Raw genomic sequence first — 16,485 nt, forward strand, 5'->3', positions numbered from 1 at the left:
TGGAGGGAAGGTGAGAGGAGAAGCAGGAGTGAGGTGGGGACTCGATGCGCCAAGGCTGGGTCCGAAGGGCCTAAGCTGGTCAAAGCCCCAGTCCCAGGTATGTGAGAGGCTAGATGGGACTAGGCACCTGCAAAATGTGTGAGTTGGGGAGGGGATACAAAGTAACATGAGGTGACTGATCTGAAGCCCAATTTCTCAAATATATTAAGTTATTATACACACTACCACTGTCCCTGGTGAAGACAGGTTCATTTATATCTATACGACGAGGCAGCAGACAGGGGTGCATTTTATCGCCGCTGCTTTTCTCACTAGCTTTGGTATCGCTGGCGGCTCAACTGCGTGCTTGCGGAACTGACTAGGGCATACAGCTAGGCGATGGTATACACTCTGTCTCTTTATACGAGGATGATTTGCTTATTTATTCCTTGATGTCACAGTTGTCCCTGCTGAGGTTGTGGGTATCCTCCAGCAATTTGCCTCAATATCTGTCCTACGAGTAAATTGGTGCAAGTCATGTTCATTTCCGTTTTATTCAAATACACCCAACCCTATCATTATAGTAGACACAAAATCACTCACCTGGCAGCCTGATGTATTCTGCTATTTGGGGATACAGATCTACCATTCCCCGATGGACCTTTTTGAGGGTAATTTGGGATGCACAGTCACAACCCTGTGAGCCCATATGGTTTTCTGGAGGGCGCTCCTTTTATCTGTGATAGGCCAAGTGGCACTATTGAAGATGGTGGCACTCCCCCGCCTTTTGTATTATTTCGCAAACTTGCCATTTTACGTATATGCTTAATTTTTCTGTTCATTTGAAGGAACTATACGTTTATGTTTATGTTTACGTAATTTGTATTGCGCGACAAATACCCTAAGGTGTCTCGGCGCATTTAAAGATTTCATGGGGCAAGAGCCAACTGGTGGAATCATTGATCAAATAACCAGGTCTTCAAGGATCTGCGGATGGAAATGTGTGTGGGACAGGTTTTGATAGCTATGGGTAGAGAGTTCCAGAGTCTGGGAGTTGCCACCAAGAAACGTCTGTTTCCCCAGGTGGTGGTTCTGGTGCGAGGGACAGGTAGTAGGAAGGTGGAGGCTGATCGCAGCGATCTTCTAGGCACATAGATCCGAAAGGCTTTCCTAAGGAAACCAGGTCCAGTCTCGTGTATGGCCTTGTAGGCAATACAGAGTGCCTTGAACTTAATCCTGCTCCTGACTCGTAGCCAGTGGAGGTGGCGTATGGCCAAGGAGGTTGAGTGGTGTTTAGGGATACCGAGCAGGACCCTGGCCGCTGCATTCTGAATGGACTGCAGCTTATTTAAGATTTGTTCTTGTGAGTTGAGGAAGAGGGCGTTACTGTAATCAATTTTGGAAAAGACCAGGGTGGTGATCAGTGTTTTACCTGTTGAGGCTGGAAGGTATGGAAGCAACTTTTTAATTTTTATCAGCATGTAAAAAGAGGACGAGACCACGGTGTTCATGTGATGTTTAAAAGACAATATGTTGTCGAACATGACTCCCAGGTTTCTGACCTTGGTCACCGGGACCGGAGGTGGTCCCATTTGCTTTGGCCACCAAATGGGAGACCAGTCCGGAGAGAGGTTGCCAAAGGTCATCACCTCGGTCTTGTCAGAGTTTAGTTTCAAGCAGTTCCTCGACATCCAGGAGCAGATGGCTAGCATCCCCTTCTGGAATCTCGAGGCAACTGCTGGACCATCCCTGTGTACAGCCAGCACCAACTGAGTGTCATCCGCGTAGGTGGTTAGAGACAACCCGTGTGCCTTTATGACCCTTGCTAAGTCCACTACATATATATTAAATAATGTAGTGCTCAACGAGGATCCCTGGGGCACCCCGCAGGGTAAGGTGAAGAAGGGTGAGTAAAATTCCCTTTATTTATTTATATTCTTATATCACGCCTGAATCAGCCCCGAAGGGGTATCTCCGCGCGTGGCTTCTGTAGGGGATAAGAAACATACAAGGGCATGACAGTGTAGGAGAGCTGAAGGGGATTAGTCTTGAGTGAAAAGGTATGTTTTTAATTTCTTTCTGAAAGAGAGGAGATTAGGGATTTGTCTCAGCTGAGGAGGCAGAGAGTTCCATAGCATGGGGCCTTTGAGTGAGGGGGCCCGTCCTCCCTGTCTTGCTCTCGTCACTCTGGGCACCTGCATCAACATGGTGTTGCTGGATCGCAAGGCGCGTCCAGGAGAGTAAGGGACAAATATGTCTCTTAGGTATTTGGGGCCAGACCCATAAATACACTTATGCATTATACAGCATAATTTAAAATTGACTCGTTGTCTCACTGGGAGCCAGTGAAGATGAGAGAGGAGTGGGCGTGAGGGAGTACGGGGGAGGGCATTCAAGATGAGTCTTGCTGCAGTGTTCTGCACCACCTGCAATCTGCACAGTTGTTCTTGATTGGCAGAGATGAGTAGTCCATTACAATAATCTATCCGTCCGATGACCAGTGCTTGTACCAACGTCTTCCTGTGGATGTCAGGCAGGAAGGGGAAAATGCGTCGTAGAAGTCCGATTACTCGGAAACAAGTTCCTGTAACTTGATTGACATGATCTTTTAGTATCAATACTTGGTCTAGGCGCACTCCCAAATTTTTGATGGTCTGTTTTGGCACGGGGACAGGTCCTAGCTCAAGTGGCCACCAGTCGGGGGACCAAAGCAGGGTGGCCCCTCCAAACAACATGACTTCGGTTTTGGTCACATTGCATTGGAGGAAGTTCTGGGCCATCCAACCTGCCACAGCTCTCATACCATTTTGAAAAGATTGCATGACTGCAGGTGTGATAGTTTGGAAGGGAAACAACAACTGGGTGTCATCAGCGTAGGAGATTGGGGAGAACCCGTAAGATCTTATGATGTCCGCCAAGGGGGCCACGTACACGTTAAATAACGTGGGGCTTAGACATGAGCCTTGTGGCACTCCCTTGGTGAGCTTCCTACAGATAGATTTGTGGGAGCCTAATTTGACACCTTGTTGCCTGTCCGCAAGAAAGCTTTCGAGCCATGCCAGGGCGGTCCCTTTTACTCCCACCTCCCTCAAGCAGCCGAGAAGAACTTTATGCGACACCGTGTCGAAGGCAGCGGACAAATCCAATAGCACCAGAATCACTGAGCTCCCCCCGTCAAGTGACATCCTGATGTTATCAGTCACTGACAGGAGGGCTGACTCTGTGCTATGGTTTGGCCTAAAACCAGATTGGGAGTGGTCTAGGCCGCCCGCTGCCTCGATGTAATTGGACAGGTGCGCGTTGAAATGTTTCTCGGCCAGCTTGCTAAGATATGGTAGGAGGGAGATGGGCCGGAGGTTGGAGAGCTCCGTCCAGGGGAGAGCAGCATTCTTGCGGATGGGGTTCACCACCGCTCTTTTCCATTCAGTTGGTACGTGACCCTTCTTTAAAGATTGATTGATTACATCTTGAATGTGAGGGCCTAGCAAAGTGCTCAGGGGGGCTAATGTTTTGGCAGGAATAAGGTCCTCTGGAGACCCAGATTTTACATGGGTCATTAATGTTTGAAGCTCTCTATTATTGATAGGGGGAAAAGTGGTCAGCGTGAAGTTTGTGTTTTCAATGGGGAGGGGGACAACCGGGGTGCCTTTATCTGTTTGGGATGCTAAGATTTTATCGTAGATGGATTCTATTTTGTTTTCAAAATATAGGGAGACTTCCTCGCATAGATTTTGCGAGAAGTCATCCGGGCTTACGCATGCCATTGGCTTGACAAATGTCTCAAGAATCCTATAGAGTTCTTTCGGTGAATTGCCAGCTTCCATGAGTTGTTGGGCTATGCTATTTTTGCGGGCAGCTTTAACATGTTTGTAATAATTTGTTTGGGCTGCACGGTGGGCCATTTTATTTTCCTCTGAGTGGAATTTTCTCCACCTCTTCTCTATCCTCCTATATTCTTGCTTCTCTTTTCTGAGAGCCTCGGTGTACCATTTTTCCTGTTTGGCCACCGGAAATTGCCTAAATGCTTTCATGGGGGCAATTTTATCAATGGCTACAGTCAGTGAGTCCTGAAATATTGTTAGGCTATGTTCCACTTCATCAGTGTCCTTAATATCGCCTAACTGCCTGCGTACGGTTGGCCAGGAAGGATGTGAGGAGGTTTTTGGCCAGATGGTTAACCCCCAGGGATGCGACACGGTCGATCATTATGGAGTGATCGACCGTGTCGAAGGCGGCAGACAGATCTAAAGGTATAAGGACTGCCGCCCCACCTTGGTCTAAAATGGCCCTGATTTCATCAGAGGCCTTTATCAGGGCGGTTTCTGTGCCATGGCCCTTCCTGAAACCAAATTGAGTGTCATCCAGTAGTTGAGGCGTGTAAATGAACTCAGAAAGCTGCTGGTTCATAACAGATTCAAAGATTTTGGCAGGGAAGGGAAGACAGGCGATGGGTCTTTAGTTAGCTGAATCTCCGGGGTCAAGAGAGGGTTTTTTTAGCAGTGGTTTGATAACTGCTTTTTCCATATTTCTGGGTAAATCCCTGTTTGGAAAATGGAATTACAGATGTCCGTCAGCGGAGGCGTGATGACCTCCGTGATGGAGTTGGATATGGAGGGTGGGTATGGATCTAAGCCTGACTTGATTGCAGTGGTGAGTTTACTGATTTGTTCTACTGAGACTGCGTGAAAGGAGGAAAAGGTAGGTCTCTGTGAAAGAGACGGAGGATGGGAATATGAAGTTTCAGGACCTTTGGGGGTGGAAAAGGTGGAGTATATTTTGGTAACTTTGGTTGCAAAGAAAGTGGCTACGGAATTACAGAGATCTTGAGTTGCCTCAATGGAGGGTCCTGTGAGGGGATCAGCAAGGAGATTAACAACTTGGAATAGCTTCTTGGCTGAGTTCTGAGCAGACTCAATTTGCGATGGGAAATAGGCGCTCTTGTGTGTAACGATGGCTCTTTTATATATCGCCAGGGCACTTTTGTATGTGAGTTTATCTACGGGGCTATAGTGCTTTTGCCAGTGTCTCTCGAGGTTCCTACAGTGCTGTCTGTGAATTCTGAGATCCTCGGTGAACCATGGCGCAGATGGCGCTGCGCGATTAGGCGAAATACGTTTGGGCGGGACTAACTGATTAGCTGCCTCCAGGATCCATTTGTGGTACCTTTTCAACCCTAGACTAGGGTCGGAAGAGGCCTCCTAGGGGGAATTGATAGGGGTAGTGGAGAGCAGTGGGATATCAAGGTTCTTCCAAACTCTGGTGTTCTTGGGAACGTGGGTTTTGGGCTTAGGGGGTTGGGATTATGAGCTGGCATGGTAAAGACAACTGCGAAGTGATCTGACCATGCTAGAGGGAGGATAGTAAGCAGCGAGATGTCCTTATTTTTGGTGAATAAGCCATCGAGAGTGTGTCCTGCTTGGTGGGTAGGGCCGGTAACTAATTGTTGAAGTCCTACTGATTGAAGATCAGTGATTAAGTGGGTAGTGTCTTTGTCATCTGAGGCTTCTAAGTGAAAATTAAAGTCTCCCAGAATCGTATAGTCAGGGGGCTCTAGAGTTAACTTTGTGAATTGGTCTAGAGAGGCAAGAAAGCGTGTGCGTGGACCGGGGGGGCGATATACGGCAATTCATTTCGAATAAATCACATTACCGTGTGACGCTAGCTAAATTATACCAGCCGACAGAGAGTGGTGGCCTTTCAGCGCCCAATTTTTAACATTATTATTATTTAGCTGCACAGTTGCAATGATTGACACGCTGGCTTGCTGCATTGCGATTATCGGGCATGGCCACAACAGGACCAGTCTGGAAACTAACTGATCTATTGGAAGTTTTTCACCCATGTGCCAAACCCCTATTGCCACAACCTAAGGTATTACAGGTTGCTTACCCCTGTTACAGGCGGTGCCTATATATCATACCCTGCACCAATCTGTATGCCTTGGTGCTGGCGATTCTTGGTTCACTGTGGGGTAACAGATTCACCACTAGAGCCGAATTTGTGGACTGGGAGGCGGCTGGCGTTCAGACTGCAGGTGACCTTTACAGAGAAGGCACACTCTTGCCATGTGGCACTCTGATTGAGGAGGACGGGCTTTCTCCAGGACAATTCCTATTGCATGCTTCACTCATAGGGACTCTGAGGCATAACTGGGGGGGGCATAGCAAATTAACTGCACATGCGTTTAACTCTACTATACTTACATGTACTAGGGAGCGGGAAGCATTTAATCGGATGGCTGGCGGGTTTGTTGTGAACCCATACAGCGCACCCTCTTATGCAGTTACTTGGTAAGTGGTAGACTGACTTGAGGCGCCCCTAAACCGATAAGGAGTGGGATGCTGTGCTGGAGAGCCACGTCACGATCTCTCAAACTGCCAGATTTTGCCTGATTAAATTGTGTGTTGTACACAGGACTCCTCCAGAGAAAATAAACAACTATTTCGGGTGAGTCGACGCCGCCTGCCCATGCTGTCAGATGATAAATGCTAACTTGCTCCATGTGCAGTTGGCCTGCCCTCAACTCATACATTATTGGCGGGCTGTACTGGACAGGTTGTCATATTGCATGGAAAGGACTCTCACGCACATATGGGAGGTATGCATATTAGGGAGGAATACCAAAGGCAAGAAATATAAGGTTACATCCCGCTTTATTGATTTGGGGCTGATCCTGGCCATGCGCCTGATAACTCCCAGATGGAAATCCCTGATCCCTCACACGCTACAGCCTGGCAGCACTCATTTACCAATTTAGAGCAGGCAGAAAGCACAACCTTACACAGGGAAGATAATCAGGGTCCCAGAAACACCCTATTGCCCTGCAATGGTATGCGCTAAAGGCGGACATAAACACTGACTTACCATCTATCTCATACCACAATGACTTTAACACAGTGGGGGATGGCGCGTCTGGGAAAGAGGACTGTGCAGCGCCTCTTGTGACTGGGAACAATACCAATGCACACTCTTCTTAGCTGAGTTAATCTTAGCTGGTTGATCCACCAGTGGAGGCTATACTTAACCATGTGCACATGTATGCTGCACACAATGACAGAATAATGAAACTAGCTGCTTGGACAATGTGAATGATTAAAGCATTTATTTTTTATCGGTAGCCATACACACCATACACTTTGCAGGCTGCTGCCTTACTGTTAAACTGTTTAGCTCTGTTGTGAAACTGAATTGTAAACATAGCATCTATTAATGCTCACCAACAACTATTGTACCCGAACCAGCACTGTATTATCAAATTCAATGAGGATGCATAAAAGTTTTCAAAATATGCTCTCCAGTGATTTGAGTTGCCATCAACAATTCTGTCATTGATAATGCTGCATACGTAATGTATATTCTAAACCTATTTAAAAAAGCATAAAACAGATGTAAACAAAAAAAAACAAAGTAGCACGAGCTGGCCTGCTGATATTCCCAACTATTGCCTATACTACCTATGACTAAGGTTGTGGTTTCAAATTTAGCCAATGTACTATTGAATCCAATGACATGCATCAATAAATTGTATGTGAAGCGTCCGTCTGGTGCCAGTGGATATCTGTGAGTGGCGTATTTGCTCTAAATATGGAGTGTGGAGAACTATGAATGGTACTCACTAATTTTTGCCCTTCCCTTTCTTCTACTTTTAGAATTTGAGGGTTCGAACTTTGACAGGCAGTACGTACTGCACAAAATCAGGGAAGAAATTTTCTGGACAGTTTTTGGAGAAGTTCATATTGGTTGATGGTGAACAAGTTATCGCTGGCACATACAGGTGAGAATATAATGCATTCAGTGTAAACTAAGGTTACAGTTTAGTATCAATCAATACACGGCTTCTAAAGAACCAGGTTTAAAAAAATACACATTATAATAATTAAGGTATGAATGAAACTAACACATTTATTTTTTCTTCAAAAGGCTGTGCTGGTGTGGAGCGAAATACTCTCACCACCTTTGTCTAAAATGTTCATATGTGCACTGTCAACAGCTGTTAATAATCACAAAAGCACACTCTCCCTCTCTTTTACATAACCACAACTCTCTCTTTATTGTCTTGTACAAGTAACTCTACCTCATGTCCAAAGGAAACTATAATCAAGTCCCCGCCCTACACAGTTTTCTCATCAATAAAGTTACTGCAAATGTTATAGTGATACTATCAATGATGTTATCAAACATGTCATGAGTGTTGTAATATCTGGGCCAATTAGGTTTGTGGGCGAGGGTGCGAGTTACAGTTACCTTAGGGCATGAGTAATAGTTACTTGACATATTCTAAGGTTTTGTACGTTTAAAATGTGAGCCTAATTATAACGTCTCTGTAATGTTTCGTTTTTAATTGAATATATATATATATATATATATGTGTATGTGTGTATATATATATTATATATGTATTTTTTTTAAACAAATAATTTAGGACTCTGTTGTGTCTAATAAGGCAAAAACGCTACTCATTTTCTTAAACAAGGTATATTCGAAGTCTAGGGGCATCTTTACTGCAAATATCTCTTTCGAAAAATGAATTACAAATACAGCTTGCTAAGCCAAATGAGTGTAACTAAATGATTATGTAATATAGATTTGGAAAAATTACAAGTTTCCACAAACTATAACATTCCTGTTACCTTTAGTTTTCTAAGTGAATTTCTATGTTTTTTTAATTCTATTTCCTATCTATACCGAATTTCTATGTTTTTTTTTTAAAGTAAGTAATTTTAAATACTTTACAATAATAAAACCTCCGCCGTGCATGACCTTTGGCCGTGCACAGCAGGGGTTGGCTGCCCCAGGGCCCTGCCTTAAACACATGGTAGAGTTGGTCCATGCACCCCACCTCCCCTTGCCGATTTCAGGCCCCGGGGACCCCATTCGCTGCAGGCCAGCATTAACATTTATTTCTTTTTCATAAGGAGGAGTGCCGTGTGGCCCCCTCACTGGGCCGATTTCGACCCCGGGGACCCCATCGCATGGGGCCGGACCATGTCTCCTAGGTTCTCCCAGGGCACCCAGTGTGCTATGGGATAACGGGGAAGCCTCAAGGCCCCTGCGGTCCCAGCCGAATCCTGACTCCTGCAGGAGCCAGCATTGCTCCCACAAGCAGGGAGCTGCTTGCAATAGCAGCCCCCCGCTTGTAGGAGCAATGTTTTCATCTGTTTCCCTGCACGCATATTTACAAGCAGATGTTTGACGGCTCCGGCTTGACGAAAGCGGAGTTATGTTTGCTTTTGCTTGGTGGGAGCTGTCAGCTCCGCCCTAGCAAAAACAAACCGCAACCCTCCGTGGGAGGGCACCTTGGGAGGTAGCAGGAGCCGGCCTGGGGTGCGGTGGTCCCCAGGGCCATAAATATCTCCATGAGGAGGGCCCCCTCTATTGTAGAATGTTGCCCCGGGGAGGTGGTGGTCTCCAGAGACAAGGGTCCGCGACACACCCCCTACATTAATTTATGGCACCCTCAGGGAGTTGGCTGTTCATAGGGATGCAGGGGGCTGTGTGTCCCCCTTAAATACAATGAATTGCCCTGGGGAGGGGGGTGGTCCCCAGGGCTGCGGAGGGCCACACTGGACCCCCTGCATCAGTTTGATATGTTTTGCCCTGAGGAGGTGGCAGATCCCAGGGCGCAGGCAGGCCTGCCTGCATAATATATATATTTTTACGTGCCCCGGGGAGGTGGAGTCCCTGGTGGCTGCAGAGGGTGCAGCATAGGCCCGCCGGTATTAATTCAATTTGATTTGTCCCGGGGAGGTGGTGGTCCCCAGAGCTTTCATAAGACCTAGGAGGGAAGCCAGTGCGCCCCCCTCCTTTATATAATTGTTCAAGGCCCTGGACCACTTGGGGGCGACTGGGCTGCTTTTTATTCTTTATTCACTGGGAGCCACGGTTCCTGCATGTTTCCTGATGAAAATAAAAAATAAAAGCTTGTTTTGCCGTGCCTAGTCCCTGTGCAACCCGCCAAGTGGCCTAGGGGTATTGGGTATTCCTACCCTGCCACCCCTTCTCTTTTTTTTACATTTTACTTTGGGTCTCGGCTGAAGCCAAGTTCCTGGTTGAAGTGATGGCAACCAATCACATTTCAGCACGGGACTGTTGGATTCTTGGAGGAGTTGCGTCCCTATATATACAAATTTGGATTTTCCTTAATATTTCCCAAACCACTGAACGGATTTATGCCAATTTACAAAAAGGTTGCTTTCTGGACCAACAGCTACCTTTCTACCTAATTTGGCGTAAATCCGTTCAGCGGTTCAGGATGTAGTCCTGTCTAAAATCTCTTGTGAATTAACATGGTGAACTCGCATTTTGGGAACCCCCCTTTTTCTTAGCCTTCACTTGACGGACCATATTGAAACTTTCTAAACAGCAGCTGAAGTGAGTGTTGTATTAGTTTTGAAAATTTTGCGAGGATTTGTCAAACGATGCTAAAGTTATTGGCAAAACAACAAACACTCTCCCTATGGAAAGTAGGTACTAGCATCCCGCTAGTAGGTAATATACTTACATCATATTCCGCATTTTTTTAAGGTTGGGTTAAATTACGTAAACCAAAAAAAAAGCTTTTCTATACCGTTTTGACATATCTTCACTCAAGCCTGAGTTCAATAACTTGTCCTTTCTCCTTGTTAGATATGCTAAACTGAAAGTTAAAACATTGCAGAAAACTTCTTACGTTCAGCTATTAAAATTAAACTTAAATATAATTGCTAGTTGTAGAAATGTCATAGGCCATATGTCTTACCCTATTCACATTTCATAGGTCATATTCCTTAACCTATTCTCATAACATCACATGCTGGAAACCTTTATAACAGAAGGAACAACAGCTGCCCCACTGGTGAGATCAGGAATGGGTCCTTGTTCTTGTGCTTCCACGAGTAAGGGTATTATTGTGCAGTTAATGCACACATTTTTCCTTTTCTGACTGAGGTAGATCAAATCCCTGTATTTGCCTGAGGTGGAGGGTTGAGGAGTGTGACCCACAGATGAGGGAGAGGGTACTGAACATGAACGGGTTGATGGAAGGAAGCGGGACATAGTGCGGATGACATGCCGGTGAAAACTTATCGCTCTCACTGAAAATATATGCAGGCAAAACATTTAACCAGGGATGAGATGTCACGAGGGAAAGCTCATAAAAACACATATCACAGTCATAAATTAATAAACATTTATGAAAACCTTTCAAATAGCACTGCCATTGGGAAAGAAGGAGAAATTACTTACTTGCCATGATGCAGGATGTGTTAAGTACTGACATGGTCTAAGTCTAATTGGCTGCATAGGCCTCTACTTTTTAGCAAGCTGTCTGGTTATTAGGGACATATTATGAGCTTACCAAGAACATTTAGGAACTTGCAGCCATGCCATTGGTTGGCTTTACTGTCACTCTTATTTCCTTGGTTTCTAATGGATGCGTTTCCTTGTTTCAGTCTGCCCATCTTATCAGTGTCACTCCTCTGGAGCATAGCCTTTCTACAATCCCTCTGATTGCCTGGCTTCTATGCTTCTTCTGCTTGCTTTTAGGGAACTACTTTTTTCTTTTGTTAAAATACACCATGAGAGTGCATGTGTTTTCCAGCTGCCTCCCTCATGAACTTTTTTCTCTCTCCTTCTCTGTGCTTTCTCTTGCCCATGTGCTTCTCTTCTTAAACCCACACTCATGACGCTCTCACTCGCCTGTGTGCTTCTCCTCCACTCTGCCCATGTTGCTCTCTATCTCCTATGTTCAATGCCTCATGTTGCATCTCTCCGGCCCACTATATGGCTTCTCTCATGCCCACTGTGTTGCTTCACTCCTACCCGCTGCCAAACTTGTTCCAGCAACACGCTCAAATATTTTAATCTTTAAAAGTTTTGCAATGCAGTTTTCGAGATTGCTTTTGTACTGCTATTTCTGCAGCTTTTTTTAATTTACTGATCCATCTCGGATCGGTAAATTTAAAAAAAGGCTGTGTCCTTATACAGGCACACACATGTGTTTGACATGTGTGACCGCCTGCAAAATGATGCACAGCCCATGTCATTGCCTTTTTTTGCCCATGTTGCATAGCAGTCAAGATGCTTTACTGCACTGCAAACAAAAATTGGAAAAGCTAATAGGTCTTTTAGGTGAGACCTTTTGGCTTTGCCAATACCTGTTTCTTGTTGAACTGCAGTTTGCCTCCTGTTTACTTCATTTAAGCGTAATTGCTGTGAGTATGTAAAGAAAGTACATGGGCTTGCCTGAGATTTAAGTTTGATTCATCTGTTGTATTCCTTTAGATGTTTTTTTAAGTGTAGTTTACGTGTCAAGCTGCTCTCAAGGGAAGGTGGGGATTCTTTACTCACATGGGCTGTGCTTCTCAATGGCAAAGCTAGTCTCAGCTGAATACGTTTCTGATGAAAATAAGTTTATTGATGCACTCTTTAGTAATGCACATAATACTGTATGCCTTCTCAAAATCGCTGAAACTTTCTTTCTTTTCTATTATTCTAGTTTTAGCTGGATTGCAAGTCAAGTTCACAGCAACTTGGTGACACTTTTTATTGGAAAAATTGTGGAAGACTTTGACACAGAATTTCGGTGCTTATATGCAGTTTCAAATAAAGTTGACTATTTCAGTAATGTAGATTCAAAGATCAGTCCATATTCCCGTCCTTCAATCTGGAATACACAACCCATTGTACGATTAGCCCCAGAGCTCACACCATCGAATGGGTCAAGCAGCCATTCAGATTCAACTGTATCAAGCCAGAAGGCATCTCCGTATAAGACAAGCACAAGCTACAAGGTAATTAATGAAGATAAGCATGCTCTCACAGACTTCAATAACGATGGAAGAAGAGAAGTCAATGGTGGTTTCAGAGCGAACTTCATTAACCAGAACAGAAGGCTATCCAACCCTAGCACATTGGCAGATAGAGATCACAGTTTTGGATTGCACAGCCTTGGACTAAGGACATCCTTGTTATCAAAGTCCACACCAGCACTCAACCAGTTTGAACCAGTCCCAAACTTTACTCTTGGGACTATCACAGAGAGCAATCCTTCACAAACTGAGCATAAAACAGGTAGTAAGAATGCTAACGTGGACCGTATCGGGCAGGAAGAAATCTCAAAAGAACAGAGTCATAACATAAGTAGAAATGAAAAAAGGATGACCCTTGGTCACAGTCACTTGGATCTGATGATGAGCTACAGACGCACCAATGCAGGGACCGAAAGTCAACAAGCAGGAACTAAGCCATCCACTACAGTAAAAAGTAATGTTTCCCGCTTTCAGGCTGACATTGGAAACCCTACCCATCCTATTGGTCGAAATGATGTATCTAAGGAAAAAAACAGCACAATAAACGAAGATAAAAAGACAATGACCCTAGGACATAGTAAACTGGACATGATCACCAAGTTTAGACCACAAACCACAAATCACCTACACGTAGAAAACCTAGTGTCTCCCAATGTAAAAAGTGATAGTTCATTAAACCAATCTACTGATTCAAATTACACTGAAAATAAAAGGGATGTGCCAACTAATTCAGCTGGAATCAAGGCTAGTTTGGGAGGTAACCAGGCCACCTTGAATAGTGATGAGAAAACAATGACCCTAGGACATAGTAAACTGGACATGATCACCAAGTTTAGACCACAACCCATAAATAACCTTCAAGTAGAAAACCTAGCATCTACCAATGTGAAAAGTGATAGTTCACTAAACCAATCTACTAATTCAAATAACACTGAAAAGAAAAGGGATGTACCAACTAATTCAGCTGGTGTCAAAGCTAGTTTGGGAGGTAACCAGACCACCTTGAATAGTGATGAGAAAACAATGACCCTAGGACATAGTAAACTGGACATGATCACCAAGTTTAGACCACAACTCACAAATAACCTACCAGTAGAAAACCTAGCATCTACCAATGTGAAAGGTGATAGTTCACTAAACCAATCTGCTAATTCAAATTACACTGAAAATAAAAAGGATGTACCAACTAGTTCAGCTGGTTTCAAGGCTAGTTTGGGAGGTAACCAGACCACCTTGAATAGTGATGAGAAAACAATGACCCTAGGACATAGTCGATTGGACATGATCACCAAATGTCGACCCCAAACCACCACAGGGATTGCCGGCTTACAGCCAGAATATAAGACTCCCACAGTGTTGAAAAGTGATGTTTCAGCTAATCACTCTACTGACGTTAGTCGTGCAGAAGAAGTCAAAGATTCTTGTTCAAATCACGTGGGACTGAAAGGTGATTTAAAAGAAAGCAACAACTTAAGCAGAAGTGACAAAAGAATGACTCTGGGTCACAGTAAACTGGACATGATAACAAATCACAACAAAGGAAAACCCACCAAAGCATATAGCCGCTTCAGGCCATGATTTCTGGAGGCCCTATCATGTGACAGTGTTCTACAACCCTCGAAACATGCACATGAAATTGTGCGTACTGTACTTTATATGGACCAGCAGTGGCAGGAAGAGTTTTGTGAATCGTATTGCAAGGACAGTAAATGTATAACTCAAGGAATCACAAAATGTCCATTTGTGTCTCAGCTGTGAACAAAATATATTGCAACACACTGCATTCAGATGAGTAATTTTTGAAGTAAAATAAAGTATGAAACTCTAACATTGACATGTATCACTATCATCTCTTGGTTGGGAACTAATTAAAGTGTTTCATTTGCGTATAATTTTGCTTATTGACCAACAATGTGCTGTTAATTGACTGAACCCAGAGTCACTTCTGTAGATATGAAACCTGAAAAGACGCAAAATAAGGACAACGGTTTTTCATGGAACACATGCATTGTTTTGTAGAAACAGAAATTTGGTAGAGGTTGTAACACTAAACAAACGTAACATTATCATCATACCCCTCTGCCCCTGTATGCTCATAGTGTAGATGCTGCTTGCGAAAGAGTAGATGAGTTATAGTTGTTGGGTTAATTCCGTTTTTTTAAGACTGTTATTACAAAATGCCATAGTTTGTCAATGGAATCAGCATCAAATGAGAGTTTGAGGCAGGGTTAGCTGATTTGGATAGGCTCAGAACGTTTCACATATTGTGGAATTTGCTGCTAGCACCAATGGTAAATTTTTTGGAAGTTCTCATGAAAGTTTATGTGATAATGAGTTCCTATTACCGGTGATTTCACAGTCAATGTTTAAAGAAATGTGTGGCAATGCTGCCAAAGGAAAAAATGCATCAATAAAAGAGCCTTCAATTGTAAATATTAATGCCCAACTATTTGCATAGCACTTGATTCTCACTGTTACCTGTTTCTGAACGCTTTTATTATTCCAGGATCACACAATAAATCTGAATCACTAAAACATCAGAGAAAAATGCAGAAGTGCACTCCTATAGTCTTATACATTTGCTTCAAGTAAAATTTTGACTTTTAAGATATTCTAAAAAAAAAAACTGGAGTACTTGTAGGCATCTGGGTAGGAGGCCCAAGAGTGCTCAAATGTGTAACCGTTTAAGCAGTACAGAAATACAGGTGTACATGTCTGCATACTAGAACGTAACACAAACATGCTTAGCTCTTTCAAACTTTTTTTGTTTTTCCTCCACAGGACAAATCCCTTCCTTTACATCCTGATACATTTTCGTAGATACCGACCCCAAGATAAATGCCCCGGTAACTTACTGGTAATCTTCATTACCCTGAGTGTAGTCTTCCTTGCCACAGAAATAACCTAGTGAGCTTTAGCTCCCCAACAGAACCCTCCAAGCAAATTAGCGCGCTAGCCTCCTCCATCCCTCCATAACATGGCTGACTTCCTTCACCTCTATTTTCCCATAAGAGGAGGCACAACCCACCCAACTTCCTGTTCCTCTACCAAGCCTCAGTACCAAAAACATGAAGCCAATACCACAACAAGGAACAGTGGGATAGAAACCCATGTGGCGAGCAAGACTACATATGGAGTAATGAAGATTACCAGTAAGTAACCAGGGCATTATCTCCTTGTAAGTCTTCCTCGCCACAGTAATAACACAGTGGCCATGTACTAAAGCCAAAGAGGCTTTACAATCACCAAAAAATACCAGAAACGAAAATGCATGGTACAAACACAGTTTAATACAAAGAGCAAATAGAGGGAAAAAACAGCTGCGCAACGGGAGTGACAATTAATCAACAGTCAATGCCAGCCTGATGAACAGCTGCCGCAAAATCCCCAGCAGCTGAACTTCTCAACACCACCATATAGTGGTCCATGAACATGTAAGGAGTAGCCCATGTAGCAGCCTTATGAATGTCTTCTACAGACACCCCTTGAAAACACCCCAGGAGACAGAAATACTACTGGTAGGCCTCCCCTGTATTCTGGATGAACCCTCCGACACCTGAGACTGATACGCCAAAGGACAGTCTGTTTAATCCACCTCCTCAAAGTGGAAAATAGACGGTTTATGATTAGTCCTTGCCGTGCCAAAAGTGACAAACAAACTATCACATTTCCAAAAATCCAAGGTTTGTTCCAGATACACCAGCACCGCCCTTCATAC

General features: G+C 44.1%; 1 protein-coding gene across 1 annotated transcript in view; it reads left to right on the forward strand.

Moving 5' to 3' along the window:
* The window catches only part of SACK1C (scaffolding CK1 anchoring protein C), a 229,813-nt gene extending 215,212 nt beyond the window's left edge, over positions 1-14,601 (forward strand). The window contains exons 3-4 of the mRNA XM_086932311.1: positions 7,629-7,753; positions 12,455-14,601. Of these exons, the coding sequence (XP_086788437.1) occupies positions 7,629-7,753; positions 12,455-14,345 (2,016 nt within the window). The 3' untranslated portion in view covers positions 14,346-14,601. The remainder of the gene's footprint in view (positions 1-7,628; positions 7,754-12,454) is intronic.
* The last annotated feature ends 1,884 nt before the right edge of the window (positions 14,602-16,485 follow it).

Source organism: Lissotriton vulgaris, chromosome 7 (assembly GCF_964263255.1).
Source record: "Lissotriton vulgaris chromosome 7, aLisVul1.2, whole genome shotgun sequence".
Lineage (NCBI taxonomy): Eukaryota > Metazoa > Chordata > Amphibia > Caudata > Salamandridae > Lissotriton > Lissotriton vulgaris.